This window comes from Cololabis saira, chromosome 20, assembly GCF_033807715.1.
Source record: "Cololabis saira isolate AMF1-May2022 chromosome 20, fColSai1.1, whole genome shotgun sequence".
In the NCBI taxonomy this organism is placed as follows: domain Eukaryota; kingdom Metazoa; phylum Chordata; class Actinopteri; order Beloniformes; family Belonidae; genus Cololabis; species Cololabis saira.
In genome coordinates this window covers 32330980-32344987 of record NC_084606.1, presented here as the reverse complement: position 1 = coordinate 32344987, position 14008 = coordinate 32330980, and the positions used below count along the sequence as shown (strand labels likewise).

The following is a 14008-nucleotide window of genomic DNA, read 5'->3' as shown; positions in this document are numbered from 1 at the left end:
TGTGGTTGGAGCAGCTGTAGTTGTTGGAGCGGCTGTTGTTGTTGGAGCAGCTGTGGTAGTTGTTGTAGCAACTGTTGTTGTGGTTGGAGCGGCTGTAGTTGTTGGTGCGGCTGTGGTTGTTGTTGGAGCGGCTGTGGTAGTTGTTGGAGAGGCTGTAGTTGTGGTTGGAGCAGCTGTGGTAGTTGTTGGAGCAACTGTTGTTGTTGTTGGAGCGGCCGTGGTAGTTGTTGGAGTTGCTGTTGTTGTGGGTGGAGCAGCTGTAGTTGTTGTTGGAGCAGCTGTAGTTGTTGTTGGAGCAGCTGTGGTTGTGGTTGGAGCGACTGTGGTTGTTGTTGGAGCGGCTGTAGTTGTGGTTGGAGCAACTGTGGTTGTTGTTGGAGCGGCTGTGGTAGTTGTTGGAGCAGCTGTGGTTGTGGTTGGAGCGACTGTGGTTGTTGTTGGAGCGGCTGTAGTTGTGGTTGGAGCAGCTGTGTTTGTTGTTGGAGCAACTGTGGTTGTTGTTGGAGCGGCTCTGGTAGTCTTTGGAGCGGCTGTAGTTGTGGTTGGAGCAGCTGTAGTTGTTGGTGCGGTTGTGGTAGTTGTTGGAGCAGCTGTGGTTGTTGTTAGAGCAACTGTGGTTGTATTTGGAGCGGCTGTGGTTGTGGTTGGAGCGACTGTGGTTGTTGTTGGAGCGGCTGTAGTCTTTGGTGCGGCGGTGGTAGTTGTTGGAGCAGCTGTAGTTGGTGCAACTGTGGTTGTTGTTTCAGCGGCTGTGGTAGTTGTTGGAGCGGCTGTTGTTGTGGTTGGAGGAGCTGTGGTAGTTGTTGGAGCGGCTGTGGTTGTTGTTGGAGCGGCTGTGGTAGTTGTTGAAGCAGCTGTTGTTGTGGTTGGAGCCGCTGTAGTTGTTGTCGGAGCGACTGTGGTTGTTGTTGGAGCGGCTGTGGTAGTTGTTGGAGCAGCTGTGGTAGTGGTTGGAGCAACTGTGGTTGTTGTTGGAGCGGCTGTTGTTGTGGTTGGAGCCGCTGTAGTTGTTGTTGAAGCAGCTGTGGTTGTTGTTGGAGCAGCTGTGGTTGTTGTTGGAGCAACTGTGGTTGTTGTTGGAGCGGCTGTTGTTGTGGTTGGAGCAGCTGTGGTAGTTGTTATAGCAGCTGTGGTAGTTGTTGGAGCAACTGTGGTTGTTGTTGGAGCAACTGTGGTCGTTGTTGGAGCAGCTGTGGTTGTTGTTGGAGCGACTGTGGTTGTTGTTGGAGCGGCTGTGGTAGTTGTTGGAGCAGCTGTGGTATTTGTTGGAGCAGCTGTGGTAGTTGTTGGAGCAACTGTGGTTGTTGTTGGAGCGGCTGTTGTTGTGGTTGGAGCAGCAATGGTAGTTGTTGGAGCAGCTGTTGTTGTGGTTGGAGCTGCTGTAGTTGTGGTTGGAGCAACTGTTGTTGTTGTTGGAGCGGCTGTGGTAGTTGTTGGAGTTGCTGTTGTTGTGGTTGGAGAAGCTGTGGTAGTTGTTGGAGCAACTGTTGTTGTTGTTGGAGTGGCTGTCGTAGTTGTTGGAGCAGCTGTAGTTGTGGTTGCAGCAGTTGTGGTAGTTGTTGGAGCAGCTGTAGTTGTGGTTGGAGCAGCTGTGGTAGTTGTTGGAGCAACTGTTGTTGTTGTTGGAGCGGCTGTGGTAGTTGTTGGAGTTGCTGTTGTTGTGGTTGGAGCAGCTGTAGTTGTTGGTGCGGCTGTTGTTGTGATTGGAGCAGCTGTGGTAGTTGTTGGAGCAACTGTGGTTGTTGTTGGAGCGGCTGTTGTTGTGGTTGGAACAGCTGTGGTAGTTGTTGGAGCAACTGTGGTTGTTGTTGGAGCGGCTGTGGTAGTTGTTGGAGCGGCTGTAGTTGTGGTTGGAGCAGCTGTATTTGTTGTTGGAGTGGCTGTTGTTATGGTTGGAGTGGCTGTGGTAGATGTTGGAGCAGCTGTGGTAGTTGTTGGAGCAGCTGTAGTTGTGGTTGGAGCAGTTGTGGTAGTTGTTGGAACAACTGTTGTTGTTGTTGTTGTTGTTGGAGCGGCTTTGGTAGTTGTTGGAGTTGCTGTTGTTGTGGTTGGAGCAGCTGTGGTAGTTGTTGGAGCAACTGTGGTTGTTGTTGGAGCAACTGTGGTTGTTGTTGGAGCTGCTGTGGTTGTTGTTGGAGCGGCTGTGGTAGTTGTTGGAGGAGCTGTGGTTGTTGTTGGAGCAACTGTGGTTGTTGTTGGAGCGGCTGTTGTTGTGGTTGGAGCAGCTGTGGTAGTTGTTGGAGCGGCTGTTGTTGTGGTTGGAGCAGCTGTGGTAGTTGTTGGAGCATCTGTGGTTGTGGTTGGAGCAGCTGTTGTTGTGGTTGGAGCAGCTGTTGTTGTGGTTGGAGCAGCTGTGGTAGTTGTTGGAGCGGCTGTTGTGGTTGGAGCAGCTGTTGTTGTGGTTGGAGCAGCTGTGGTAGTTGTTGGAGCAGCTGTTGTTGTGGTTGGAGCAGCTCTAGTTGTGGTTGGAGCAGCTGTGGTAGTTGTTGGAGCAACTGTTGTTGTTTTTGGAGCGGCTGTGGTAGTTGTTGGAGCAGCTGTGGTAGTTGTTGGAGCAGCTGTAGTTGTGGTTGGAGCAGCTGTGGTAGTTGTTGGAGCAACTGTTGTTGTTGTTGGAGCGGCTGTGGTAGTTGTTGGAGTTGCTGTTGTTATGGTTGGAGCAGCTGTAGTTGTTGGAGCAGCTGTGGTAGTTGTTGGAGCAGCTGTAGTTGTGGTTGGAGCAGCTGTGGTTGTTGGTGCGGCTGTGGTAGTTGTTGGAGTTGCTGTTGTTGTGGTTGGAGCAGCTGTAGTTGTTGGTGCGGCTGTGGTTGTTGTTGGAGCGGCTGTAGTTGTAGTTGGTGCAACTGTGGTTGTTGTTGGAGCGGCTGTGGTAGTTGTTGGAGCGGCTGTTGTTGTGGTTGGAGCAGCTGTGGTAGTTGTTGGAGCGGCTGTTGTTGTGGTTGGAGCAGCTGTGGTTGTTCTTGGAGCGGCTGTGGTAGTTGTTGGAGCAGCTGTAGTTGGTGCAACTGTGGTTGTTGTTGGAGCAGCTGTAGTTGTAGTTGGTGCAACTGTGTTTGTTGTTGGAGCGGCTGTGGTAGTTGTTGGAGTTGCTGTTTTTGTGGTTGGATCAGCTGTAGTTGTTGGTGCGGCTGTGGTAGTTGTTGGAGCAGCTGTGGTAGTTGTTGGAGCAGCTGTAGTTGTGGTTGGAGCAGCTGTGGTAGTTGTTGGAGTTGCTGTTGTTGTGGTTGGAGCAGCTGTAGTTGTTGGTGCGGCTGTGGTAGTTGTTGGAGCAGCTGTGGTAGTTGTTGGAGTTGCTGTTGTTGTGGTTGGAGCTGCTGTAGTTGTTGGTGCGGCTGTTGTTGTGGTTGGAGCAGCTGTGGTAGTTGTTGGAGCAACTGTTGTTGTTGTTGGAGTGGCTGTGGTAGTTGTTGGAGCAGCTGTGGTAGTTATTGGAGCAGCTGTAGTTGTGGTTGGAGCAGCTGTGGTAGTTGTTGGAGCAACTGTTGTTGTTGTTGGAGCGGCTTTGGTAGTTGTTGGAGTTGCTGTTGTTGTGGTTGGAGCAGCTGTGGTAGTTGTTGGAGCAACTGTGGTTGTTGTTGGAGCAACTGTGGTTGTTGTTGGAGCTGCTGTGGTTGTTGTTGGAGCGGCTGTGGTAGTTGTTGGAGGAGCTGTGGTTGTTGTTGGAGCAACTGTGGTTGTTGTTGGAGCGGCTGTTGTTGTGGTTGGAGCAGCTGTGGTAGTTGTTGGAGCGGCTGTTGTTGTGGTTGGAGCAGCTGTGGTAGTTGTTGGAGCATCTGTGGTTGTGGTTGGAGCAGCTGTTGTTGTGGTTGGAGCAGCTGTTGTTGTGGTTGGAGCAGCTGTGGTAGTTGTTGGAGCGGCTGTTGTGGTTGGAGCAGCTGTGGTTGTGGTTGGAGCAGCTGTTGTTGTGGTTGGAGCAGCTGTGGTAGTTGTTGGAGCAGCTGTTGTTGTGGTTGGAGCAGCTCTAGTTGTGTTTGGAGCAGCTGTGGTAGTTGTTGGAGCAACTGTTGTTGTTTTTGGAGCGGCTGTGGTAGTTGTTGGAGCAGCTGTGGTAGTTGTTGGAGCAGCTGTAGTTGTGGTTGGAGCAGCTGTGGTTGTTGGTGCGGCTGTGGTAGTTGTTGGAGTTGCTGTTGTTGTGGTTGGAGCAGCTGTAGTTGTTGGTGCGGCTGTGGTTGTTCTTGGAGCGGCTGTAGTTGTAGTTGGTGCAACTGTGGTTGTTGTTGGAGCGGCTGTGGTAGTTGTTGGAGCGGCTGTTGTTGTGGTTGGAGCAGCTGTGGTAGTTGTTGGAGCGGCTGTTGTTGTGGTTGGAGCAGCTGTGGTTGTTCTTGGAGCGGCTGTGGTAGTTGTTGGAGCAGCTGTAGTTGTTGTTGGAGCTGCTGTGGTAGTTGTTGGAGCGGCTGTTGTTGTGGTTGGAGCAGCTGTGGTTGTTGTTGGAGCAACTATGGTTGTTGTTGGAGCAACTGTGGTTGTTGTTGGAGCTGCTGTGGTTGTTGTTGGAGCGGCTGTGGTAGTTGTTGGAGGAGCTGTTGTTGTGGTTGGAGCAGCTGTGGTAGTTGTTGGAGCGGCTGTTGTTGTGGTTGGAGCAGCTGTGGTAATTGTTGGAGCATCTGTGGTTGTGGTTGGAGCAGCTGTTGTTGTGGTTGGAGCAGCTGTGGTAGTTGTTGGAGCGGCTGTTGTGGTTGGAGCAGCTGTGGTTGTGGTTGGAGCAGCTGTTGTTGTGGTTGGAGCAGCTGTGGTAGTTGTTGGAGCAGCTGTTGTTGTGGTTGGAGCAGCTCTAGTTGTGTTTGGAGCAGCTGTGGTAGTTGTTGGAGCAACTGTTGTTGTTTTTGGAGCGGCTGTGGTAGTTGTTGGAGCAGCTGTGGTAGTTGTTGGAGCAGCTGTAGTTGTGGTTGGAGCAGCTGTGGTAGTTGTTGGAGCAACTGTTGTTGTTGGAGCGGCTGTGGTAGTTGTTGGAGTTGCTGTTGTTGTGGTTGGAGCAGCTGTAGTTGTTGGAGCAGCTGTGGTAGATGTTGGAGCAGCTGTAGTTGTGGTTGGAGCAGCTGTGGTTGTTGGTGCGGCTGTGGTAGTTGTTGGAGTTGCTGTTGTTGTGGTTGGAGCAGCTGTAGTTGTTGGTGCGGCTGTGGTTGTTCTTGGAGCGGCTGTAGTTGTAGTTGGTGCAACTGTGGTTGTTGTTGGAGCGGCTGTGGTAGTTGTTGGAGCGGCTGTTGTTGTGGTTGGAGCAGCTGTGGTAGTTGTTGGAGCAGCTGTGGTTGTTCTTGGAGCGGCTGTGGTAGTTGTTGGAGCAGCTGTAGTTGTTGTTGGAGCTGCTGTGGTAGTTGTTGGAGCGGCTGTTGTTGTGGTTGGAGCAGCTGTGGTTGTTCTTGGAGCAACTGTGGTTGTTGTTGGAGCAACTGTGGTTGTTGTTGGAGCTGCTGTTGTTGTTGTTGGAGCGGCTGTGATAGTTGTTGGAGGAGCTGTTGTTGTGGTTGGAGCAGCTGTGGTAGTTGTTGGAGCGGCTGTTGTTGTGGTTGGAGCAGCAGTGGTAATTGTTGGAGCATCTGTGGTTGTGGTTGGAGCAGCTGTTGTTGTGGTTGGAGCAGCTGTTGTTGTGGTTGGAGCAGCTGTGGTAGTTGTTGGAGCGGCTGTTGTGGTTGGAGCAGCTGTGGTTGTGGTTGGAGCAGCTGTTGTTGTGGTTGGAGCAGCTGTGGTAGTTGTTGGAGCAGCTGTTGTTGTGGTTGGAGCAGCTCTAGTTGTGGTTGGAGCAGCTGTGGTAGTTGTTGGAGCAACTGTTGTTGTTTTTGGAGCGGCTGTGGTAGTTGTTGGAGCAGCTGTAGTTGTGGTTGGAGCAGCTGTGGTAGTTGTTGGAGCAACTGTTGTTGTTGTTGGAACGGCTGTGGTAGTTGTTGGAGTTGCTGTTGTTGTGGTTGGAGCAGCTGTAGTTGTTGGAGCAGCTGTGGGAGTTGTTGGAGCAGCTGTAGTTGTGGTTGGAGCAGCTGTGGTTGTTGGTGCGGCTGTGGTAGTTGTTGGAGTTGCTGTTGTTGTGGTTGGAGCAGCTGTAGTTGTTGGTGCGGCTGTGGTTGTTCTTGGAGCGGCTGTAGTTGTAGTTGGTGCAACTGTGGTTGTTGTTGGAGCGGCTGTGGTAGTTGTTGGAGCGGCTGTTGTTGTGGTTGGAGCAGCTGTGGTAGTTGTTGGAGCGGCTGTTGTTGTGGTTGGAGCAGCTGTGGTTGTTCTTGGAGCAACTGTGGTTGTTGTTGGAGCAACTGTGGTTGTTGTTGGAGCTGCTGTGGTTGTTGTTGGAGCGGCTGTGGTAGTTGTTGGAGGAGCTGTTGTTGTGGTTGGAGCAGCTGTGGTAGTTGTTGGAGCGGCTGTTGTTGTGGTTGGAGCAGCTGTGGTAATTGTTGGAGCATCTGTGGTTGTGGTTGGAGCAGCTGTTGTTGTGGTTGGAGCAGCTGTTGTTGTGGTTGGAGCAGCTGTGGTAGTTGTTGGAGCGGCTGTTGTGGTTGGAGCAGCTGTGGTTGTGGTTGGAGCAGCTGTTGTTGTGGTTGGAGCAGCTGTGGTAGTTGTTGGAGCAGCTGTTGTTGTGGTTGGAGCAGCTCTAGTTGTGGTTGGAGCAGCTGTGGTAGTTGTTGGAGCAACTGTTGTTGTTTTTGGAACGGCTGTGGTAGTTGTTGGAGCAGCTGTGGTAGTTGTTGGAGCAGCTGTAGTTGTGGTTGGAGCAGCTGTGGTAGTTGTTGGAGCAACTGTTGTTGTTGTTGGAGCGGCTGTGGTAGTTGTTGGAGTTGCTGTTGTTGTGGTTGGAGCAGCTGTAGTTGTTGGAGCAGCTGTGGTAGTTGTTGGAGCAGCTGTAGTTGTGGTTGGAGCAGCTGTGGTTGTTGGTGCGGCTGTGGTAGTTGTTGGAGTTGCTGTTGTTGTGGTTGGAGCAGCTGTAGTTGTTGGTGCGGCTGTGGTTGTTGTTGGAGCGGCTGTAGTTGTAGTTGGTGCAACTGTGGTTGTTGTTGGAGCGGCTGTGGTAGTTGTTGGAGCGGCTGTTGTTGTGGTTGGAGCAGCTGTGGTAGTTGTTGGAGCGGCTGTTGTTGTGGTTGGAGCAGCTGTGGTTGTTCTTGGAGCGGCTGTGGTAGTTGTTGGAGCAGCTGTAGTTGTTGTTGGAGCTGCTGTGGTAGTTGTTGGAGCGGCTGTTGTTGTGGTTGGAGCAGCTGTGGTTGTTCTTGGAGCAACTGTGGTTGTTGTTGGAGCAACTGTGGTTGTTGTTGGAGCTGCTGTGGTTGTTGTTGGAGCGGCTGTGGTAGTTGTTGGAGGAGCTATTGTTGTGGTTGGAGCAGCTGTGGTAGTTGTTGGAGCGGCTGTGGTAGTTGTTGGAGCAGCTGTGGTAGTTGTTGGAGCAGCTGTGGTTGTGGTTGGAGCAGCTGTGGTAGTTGTTGGAGCAACTGTGGTTGTTGTTGGAGCAGCTGTTGTTGTGGTTGGAGCGGCTGTGGTAGTTGTTGGAGCAGCTGTAGTTGTGGTTGGAGCAGCTGTGGTAGTTGTTGGAGCAACTGTTGTTGTTGTTGGAGCGGCTGTGGTAGTTGTTGGAGCGGCTGTTGTTGTGGTTGGAGCAGCTGTGGTTGTTCTTGGAGCAACTGTGGTTGTTGTTGGAGCAACTGTGGTTGTTGTTGGAGCTGCTGTGGTTGTTGTTGGAGCGGCTGTGGTAGTTGTTGGAGGAGCTGTTGTTGTGGTTGGAGCAGCTGTGGTAGTTGTTGGAGCGGCTGTTGTTGTGGTTGGAGCAGCTGTGGTAATTGTTGGAGCATCTTTGGTTGTGGTTGGAGCAGCTGTTGTTGTGGTTGGAGCAGCTGTTGTTGTGGTTGGAGCAGCTGTGGTAGTTGTTGGAGCGGCTGTTGTGGTTGGAGCAGCTGTGGTTGTGGTTGGAGCAGCTGTTGTTGTGGTTGGAGCAGCTGTGGTAGTTGTTGGAGCAGTTGTTGTTGTGGTTGGAGCAGCTCTAGTTGTGGTTGGAGCAGCTGTGGTAGTTGTTGGAGCAACTGTTGTTGTTTTTGGAACGGCTGCGGTAGTTGTTGGAGCAGCTGTGGTAGTTGTTGGAGCAGCTGTAGTTGTGGTTGGAGGAGCTGTGGTAGTTGTTGGAGCAACTGTTGTTGTTGTTGGAGCGGCTGTGGTAGTTGTTGGAGTTGCTGTTGTTGTGGTTGGAGCAGCTGTAGTTGTTGGAGCAGCTGTGGTAGTTGTTGGAGCAGCTGTAGTTGTGGTTGGAGCAGCTGTGGTTGTTGGTGCGGCTGTGGTAGTTGTTGGAGTTGCTGTTGTTGTGGTTGGAGCAGCTGTAGTTGTTGGTGCGGCTGTGGTTGTTGTTGGAGCGGCTGTAGTTGTAGTTGGTGCAACTGTGGTTGTTGTTGGAGCGGCTGTGGTAGTTGTTAGAGCGGCTGTTGTTGTGGTTGGAGCAGCTGTGGTAGTTGTTGGAGCGGCTGTTGTTGTGGTTGGAGCAGCTGTGGTTGTTCTTGGAGCGGCTGTGGTAGTTGTTGGAGCAGCTGTAGTTGTAGTTGGTGCAACTGTGGTTGTTGTTGGAGCAGCTGTAGTTGTAGTTGGTGCAACTGTTGTTGTTGTTGGAGCGGCTGTGGTAGTTGTTGGAGTTGCTGTTTTTGTGGTTGGATCAGCTGTAGTTGTTGGTGCGGCTGTGGTAGTTGTTGGAGCAGTTGTGGTAGTTGTTGGAGCAGCTGTAGTTGTGGTTGGAGCAGCTGTGGTAGTTGTTGGAGTTGCTGTTGTTGTGGTTGGAGCAGCTGTATTTGTTGGTGCGGCTGTGGTAGTTGTTGGAGCAGCTGTGGTAGTTGTTGGAGTTGCTGTTGTTGTGGTTGGAGCTGCTGTAGTTGTTGGTGCGGCTGTTGTTGTGGTTGGAGCAGCTGTGGTAGTTGTTGGAGCAACTGTTGTTGTTGTTGGAGTGGCTGTGGTAGTTGTTGGAGCAGCTGTGGTAGTTATTGGAGCAGCTGTAGTTGTGGTTGGAGCAGCTGTGGTAGTTGTTGGAGCAACTGTTGTTGTTGTTGGAGCGGCTGTGGTAGTTGTTGGATTTGCTGTTGTTGTGGTTGGAGCAGCTGTAGTTGTTGTTGCGGCTGTTGTTGTGGTTGGAGCAGCTGTGGTAGTTGTTGGAGCAACTGTGGTTGTTGTTGGAGCAGCTGTGGTTGTTGGAGCAACTGTGGTTGTTGTTGGTGCGGCTGTTGTTGTGGTTGGAGCAGCTGTGGTAGTTGTTGGAGCAACTGTGGTTGTTGGAGCGGCTGTGGTAGTTGTTGGAGCGGCTGTAGTTGTGGTTGGAGCAGCTGTGGTAGTTGTTGGAGGAGCTGTGGTTGTTGTTGGGGCAACTGTGGGTGTTGTTGGAGCGGCTGTTGTTGTGGTGGTTGGAGCGGCTGTGGTAGTTGTTGGAGCAGCTGTGGTAGTTGTTGGAGCAGCTGTGGTTGTGGTTGGAGCAGCTGTGGTAGTTGTTGGAGCAACTGTGGTTGTTGTTGGAGCAGCTGTTGTTGTGGTTGGAGCGGCTGTGGTAGTTGTTGGAGCAGCTGTAGTTGTGGTTGGAGCAGCTGTGGTAGTTGTTGGAGCAACTGTTGTTGTTGTTGGAGCGGCTGTGGTAGTTGTTGGAGTTGCTGTTGTTGTGATTGGAGCGGCTGTAGTTGTTGGTGCGGCTGTTGTGGTTGGAGCAGCTGTGGTAGTTGTTGGAGCAACTGTGGTTGTTGTTGGAGCTGCTGTGGTTGTTGTTGGAGCGGCTGTGGTAGTTGTTGGAGGAGCTGTGGCTGTTGTTGGAGCAACTGTGGTTGTTGTTGGAGCGGCTGTTGTTGTGGTTGGAGCAGCTGTGGTAGTTGTTGGAGCGGCTGTTGTTGTGGTTGGAGCAGCTGTGGTTGTTGTTGGAGCAGCTGTGGTAGTTGTTGGAGCGGCTGTTGTTGTGGTTGGAGCAGCTGTGGTTGTTGTTGGAGCAGCTGTGGTAGTTGTTGGAGTGGCTGTTGTGGTTGGAGCAGCTGTGGTTGTGGTTGGAGCAGCTGTGGTAGTTGTTGGAGCGGCTGTTGTTGTTGTTGGAGCAGTTGTGGTAGTTGTTGGAGCGGCTGTTGTTGTGGTTGGAGCAGCTGTAGTTGTGGTTGGAGCAGCTGTGGTTGTTGTTGGAGCGGCTGTGGTAGTTGTTGGAGCAGCTGTGGTAGTTGTTGGAGCAGCTGTAGTTGTGGTTGGAGCAGCTGTGGTAGTTGTTGGAGCAACTGTTGTTGTTGTTGGAGCGGCTGTGGTAGTTGTTGGAGTTGCTGTTGTTGTGGTTGGAGCAGCTGTAGTTGTTGGTGCGGCTGTGGTAGTTGTTGGAGCAGCTGTGGTAGTTGTTGGAGCAGCTGTAGTTGTGGTTGGAGCAGCTGTGGTAGTTGTTGGAGCAACTGTTGTTGTTGTTGGAGCGGCTATGGTAGTTGTTGGAGTTGCTGTTGTTGTGGTTGGAGCAGCTGTAGTTGTTGGTGCGGCTGTGGTAGTTGTTGGAGCAGCTGTAGTTGTGGTTGGAGCAGCTGTGGTTGTTGGTGCGGCTGTGGTAGTTGTTGGAGTTGCTGTTGTTGTGGTTGGAGCAGCTGTAGTTGTTGGTGCGGCTGTGGTTGTTGTTGGAGCGGCTGTAGTTGTAGTTGGTGCAACTGTGGTTGTTGTTGGAGCAGCTGTGGTAGTTGTTGGAGCGGCTGTTGTTTTGGTTGGAGCAGCTGTGGTAGTTGTTGGAGCGGCTGTTGTTGTGGTTGGAGCAGCTGTGGTTGTTGTTGGAGCGGCTGTGGTAGTTGTTGGAGCAGCTGTAGTGGTAGTTGGTGCAACTGTGGTTGTTGTTGGAGCAGCTGTAGTTGTAGTTGGTGCAACTGTTGTTGTTGGAGCGGCTGTGGTAGTTGTTGGAGTTGCTGTTGTTGTGGTTGGAGCAGCTGTAGTTGTTGGTGCGGCTGTGGTAGTTGTTGGAGCAGCTGTGGTAGTTGTTGGAGCAGCTGTAGTTGTGGTTGGAGCAGCTGTCGTAGTTGTTGGAGTTGCTGTTGTTGTGGTTGGAGCAGCTGTAGTTGTTGGTGCGGCTGTGGTTGTTGTTTGAGCGGCTGTAGTTGTAGTTGGTGCAACTGTGGTTGTTGTTGGAGCAGCTGTGGTAGTTGTTGGAGTGGCTGTTGTTGTGGTTGGAGCGACTGTGGTTGTTGTTGGAGCAACTGTGGTTGTTGTTGGAACAGCTGTGGTTGTGGTTGGAGCCGCTGTAGTTCTTGTTGGAGCAGCTGTGGTAGTTGTTGGAGCAGCTGTGGTAGTTGTTGGAGCAACTGTGGTTATTTTTGGAGCAGCTGTGGTTGTTGTTGGAGCAACTGTGGTTGTTGTTGGAGCGGCTGTTGTTGTGGTTGGAGCAGCTGTGGTTGTTGTTGGAGCAGCTGTGGTTGTTGTTGGAGCAGCTGTTGTTGTGGTTGGAGCAGCTGTGGTTGTTGTTGGAGCGGCTGTTGTTGTGGTTGGTGCAACTGTGGTTGTTGTTGGAGCAGCTGTGGTAGTTGTTGGAGCAGCTGTGGTAGTTGTTGGAGCAACTGTGGTTGTTGTTGGAGCGGCTGTGGTTGTGGTTGGAGCAGCTGTGGTAGTTGTTGGAGGAGCTGTGGTTGTGGTTGGAGCAGCTGTAGTTGTAGTTGGTGCAACTGTGGTTTTTGTTGGAGCAGCTGTGGTAGTTGTTGGAGCGGCTGTTGTGGTTGGAGCAGCTGTGGTTGTTGTTGGAGCAGCTGTGGTAGTTGTTGGAGCAGCTGTGGTTGTTGCTGGAGCAGCTGTGGTTGTTGTTGGAGCAACTGTGGTTGTTGTTGGAGCAGCTGTAGTGGTTGTTGGAGCAGCTGTGGTTGTGGTTGGAGCGACTGTGGTTGTTGTTGGAGCGCCTGTAGTTGTTGGTGCGGCTGTGGTAGTTGTTGGAGCAGCTGTGGTTGTGGTTGGAGCCGCTGTAGTTTTTGTTGAAGCAGCTGTGGTTGTTGTTGGAGCAACTGTGGTTGTTGTTGGAGCAGCTGTGGTTGTTGTTGGAGCAGCTGTTGTTGTGGTTGGAGCCGCTGTAGTTGTTGTTGGAGCAACTGTGGTTGTTGTTGGAGCGGCTGTGGTAGTTGTTGGAGCGGCGTTTGTTGTGGTTGGAGCCGCTGTAGTTGTTGTTGGAACAACTGTGGTAGTTGTTGGAGCGGCTGTGGTTGTGGTTGGAGCAGCTGTGGTTGTTGTTGGAGCAGCTGTTGTTGTGGTTGGAGCCGCTGTAGTTGTTGTTGGAGCAACTGTGGTTGTTGTTGGAGCGGCTGTGGTAGTTGTTGGAGCGGCTGTGGTAGTTGTTGGAGCGGCGTTTGTTGTGGTTGGAGCCGCTGTAGTTGTTGTTGGAACAACTGTGGTAGTTGTTGGAGCGGCTGTGGTTGTGGTTGGAGCAGCTGTGGTAGCTGTTGGAGCGTCTGTGGTTGTTGTTGGAGCGGCTGTGGTTGTTGCTGGAGCGGCTGTGGTTGTTGTTGGAGCGTCTGTGGTTGTTGTTGGAGCGGCTGTTGTTGTGGTTGGAGCAACTGTGGTTGTTGTTGGAGCGGCTGTGGTTGTTGTTGGAGCGGCTGTGGTTGTTGTTGGAGCGGCTGTTGTAGTTGTTGGAGCAGCTGTGGTTGTTGTTGGAGCAACTGTGGTTGTTGTTAGAGCAGCTGTGGTAGTTGTTGGAGCAGCTGTGGTTGTTGTTGGAGCAACTGTGGTTGTTGTTGGAGCGGCTGTGGTAGTTGTTGGAGCAGCTGTGGTAGTTGTTGGAGCAGCTGTGGTTGTTGTTGGAGCGGCTGTGGTTGTTGTTGGAGCGGCTGTGGTAGTTGTTGGAGCGGCTGTAGTTGTTGTTGGAGCAGCTGTGGTAGTTGTTGGAGCAGCTGTGGTAGTTGTTGGAGCGGCTGTGGTTGTTGTTGGAGCAACTGTGGTTGTTGTTGGAGTGGCTGTTGTTGTTGGAACAGCTGTGGTATTTGTTGGAGCGGCTGTAGTTGTTGTTGCAGCAGCTGTGGTAGTTGTTGGAGAAGCTGTGGTTGTTGTTGGAGCAGCTGTGGTAGTTGTTGGAACAGCTGTGGTATTTGTTGGAGCGGCTGTGGTTGTTGTTGGAGCGGCTGTGGTAGTTGTTGGAGCGGCTGTAGTTGTTGTTGGAGCAGCTGTGGTAGTTGTTGGAACAGCTGTGGTAGTTGTTGGAGCGGCTGTAGTTGTTGTTGGAGCAGCTGTGGTAGTTGTTGGAACAGCTGTGGTAGTTGTTGGAGCAGCTGTGGTTGTTGTTGGAGCGGCTGTGGTTGTGGTTGGTGCAACTGTGGTTGTTCTTGGAGCGGCTGTTGTTGTGTTTGGAGCGGGTGTGGTAGTTGTTGGAGCAGCTGTGGTTGCTGTTGGAACAGCTGTGGTTGTTGTTGGAGTGACTGTGGTTGTTGTTGGAGCGGCTGTGGTTGTTGTTGGAGCAACTGTGGTTGTTGTTGGAGCGGCTGTAGTTGTTGGAGCAGCTGTTGTTGTGGTTGGAGTGGCTGTGGTAGTTGTTGGAGCAGCTGTGGTTGTTGTTGGAGCAGCTGTGGTTGTTGTTGGAGCGGCTGTAGTTGTTGTTGGAGCAGCTGTGGTTGTTGTTGGAGCAACTGTGGTAGTTGTTGGAGCAGCTGTGGTTGTTGTTGGAGTAACTGTGGTTGTTGTTGGAGCGGCTGTGGTTGTGGTTGGAGCGGCTGTTGTTGTGGTTGGAGCCGCTGTAGTTGTTGTTGGAGCCGCTGTAGTTGTTGTTGGAGCGGCTGTTGTTGTGGTTGGAGCAACTGTAGTTGTTGTTGGTGCGGCTGTGGTTGTTGTAGTTGGAGCAACAGTACTTGTAGTCGGACCAACTGTTGTAGTTGTTGGACTAGCTGTAGTTGTAGTTGGAGCAGTTGTAGTTGTTGATGCACTCGTGCTTGTTTCTTTTGCCTGAAAGGCTGTGTTCATGATTGACATTTGTTTTAGTTATTTCCATAGTAAGTATAAGCATTTAATACTCTCAGTTTTTTTCCAAAGACAAATATTTTAAGTTTCATCAAATTCATTCCCAGTCCCTCCAACTTACCTGTGAGTATCAGCACTGAGAATAAGATTTTTC

General features: G+C 51.8%; 1 protein-coding gene across 1 annotated transcript; it reads right to left on the bottom strand.

Annotated features, from left to right (window-relative positions):
- Positions 1–207: 207 nt before the first annotated feature.
- Positions 208–9954, bottom strand: LOC133420506 (mucin-5AC-like; the record flags this gene model as incomplete). The annotated part of the gene is made up of 4 exons (XM_061710200.1): positions 208–822; positions 1450–2010; positions 6736–7575; positions 9223–9954. Coding segments are annotated over 4 exons (2748 nt in total), but the record flags the coding sequence as incomplete, so codon positions are not given.
- Positions 9955–14008: the final 4054 nt, after the last annotated feature.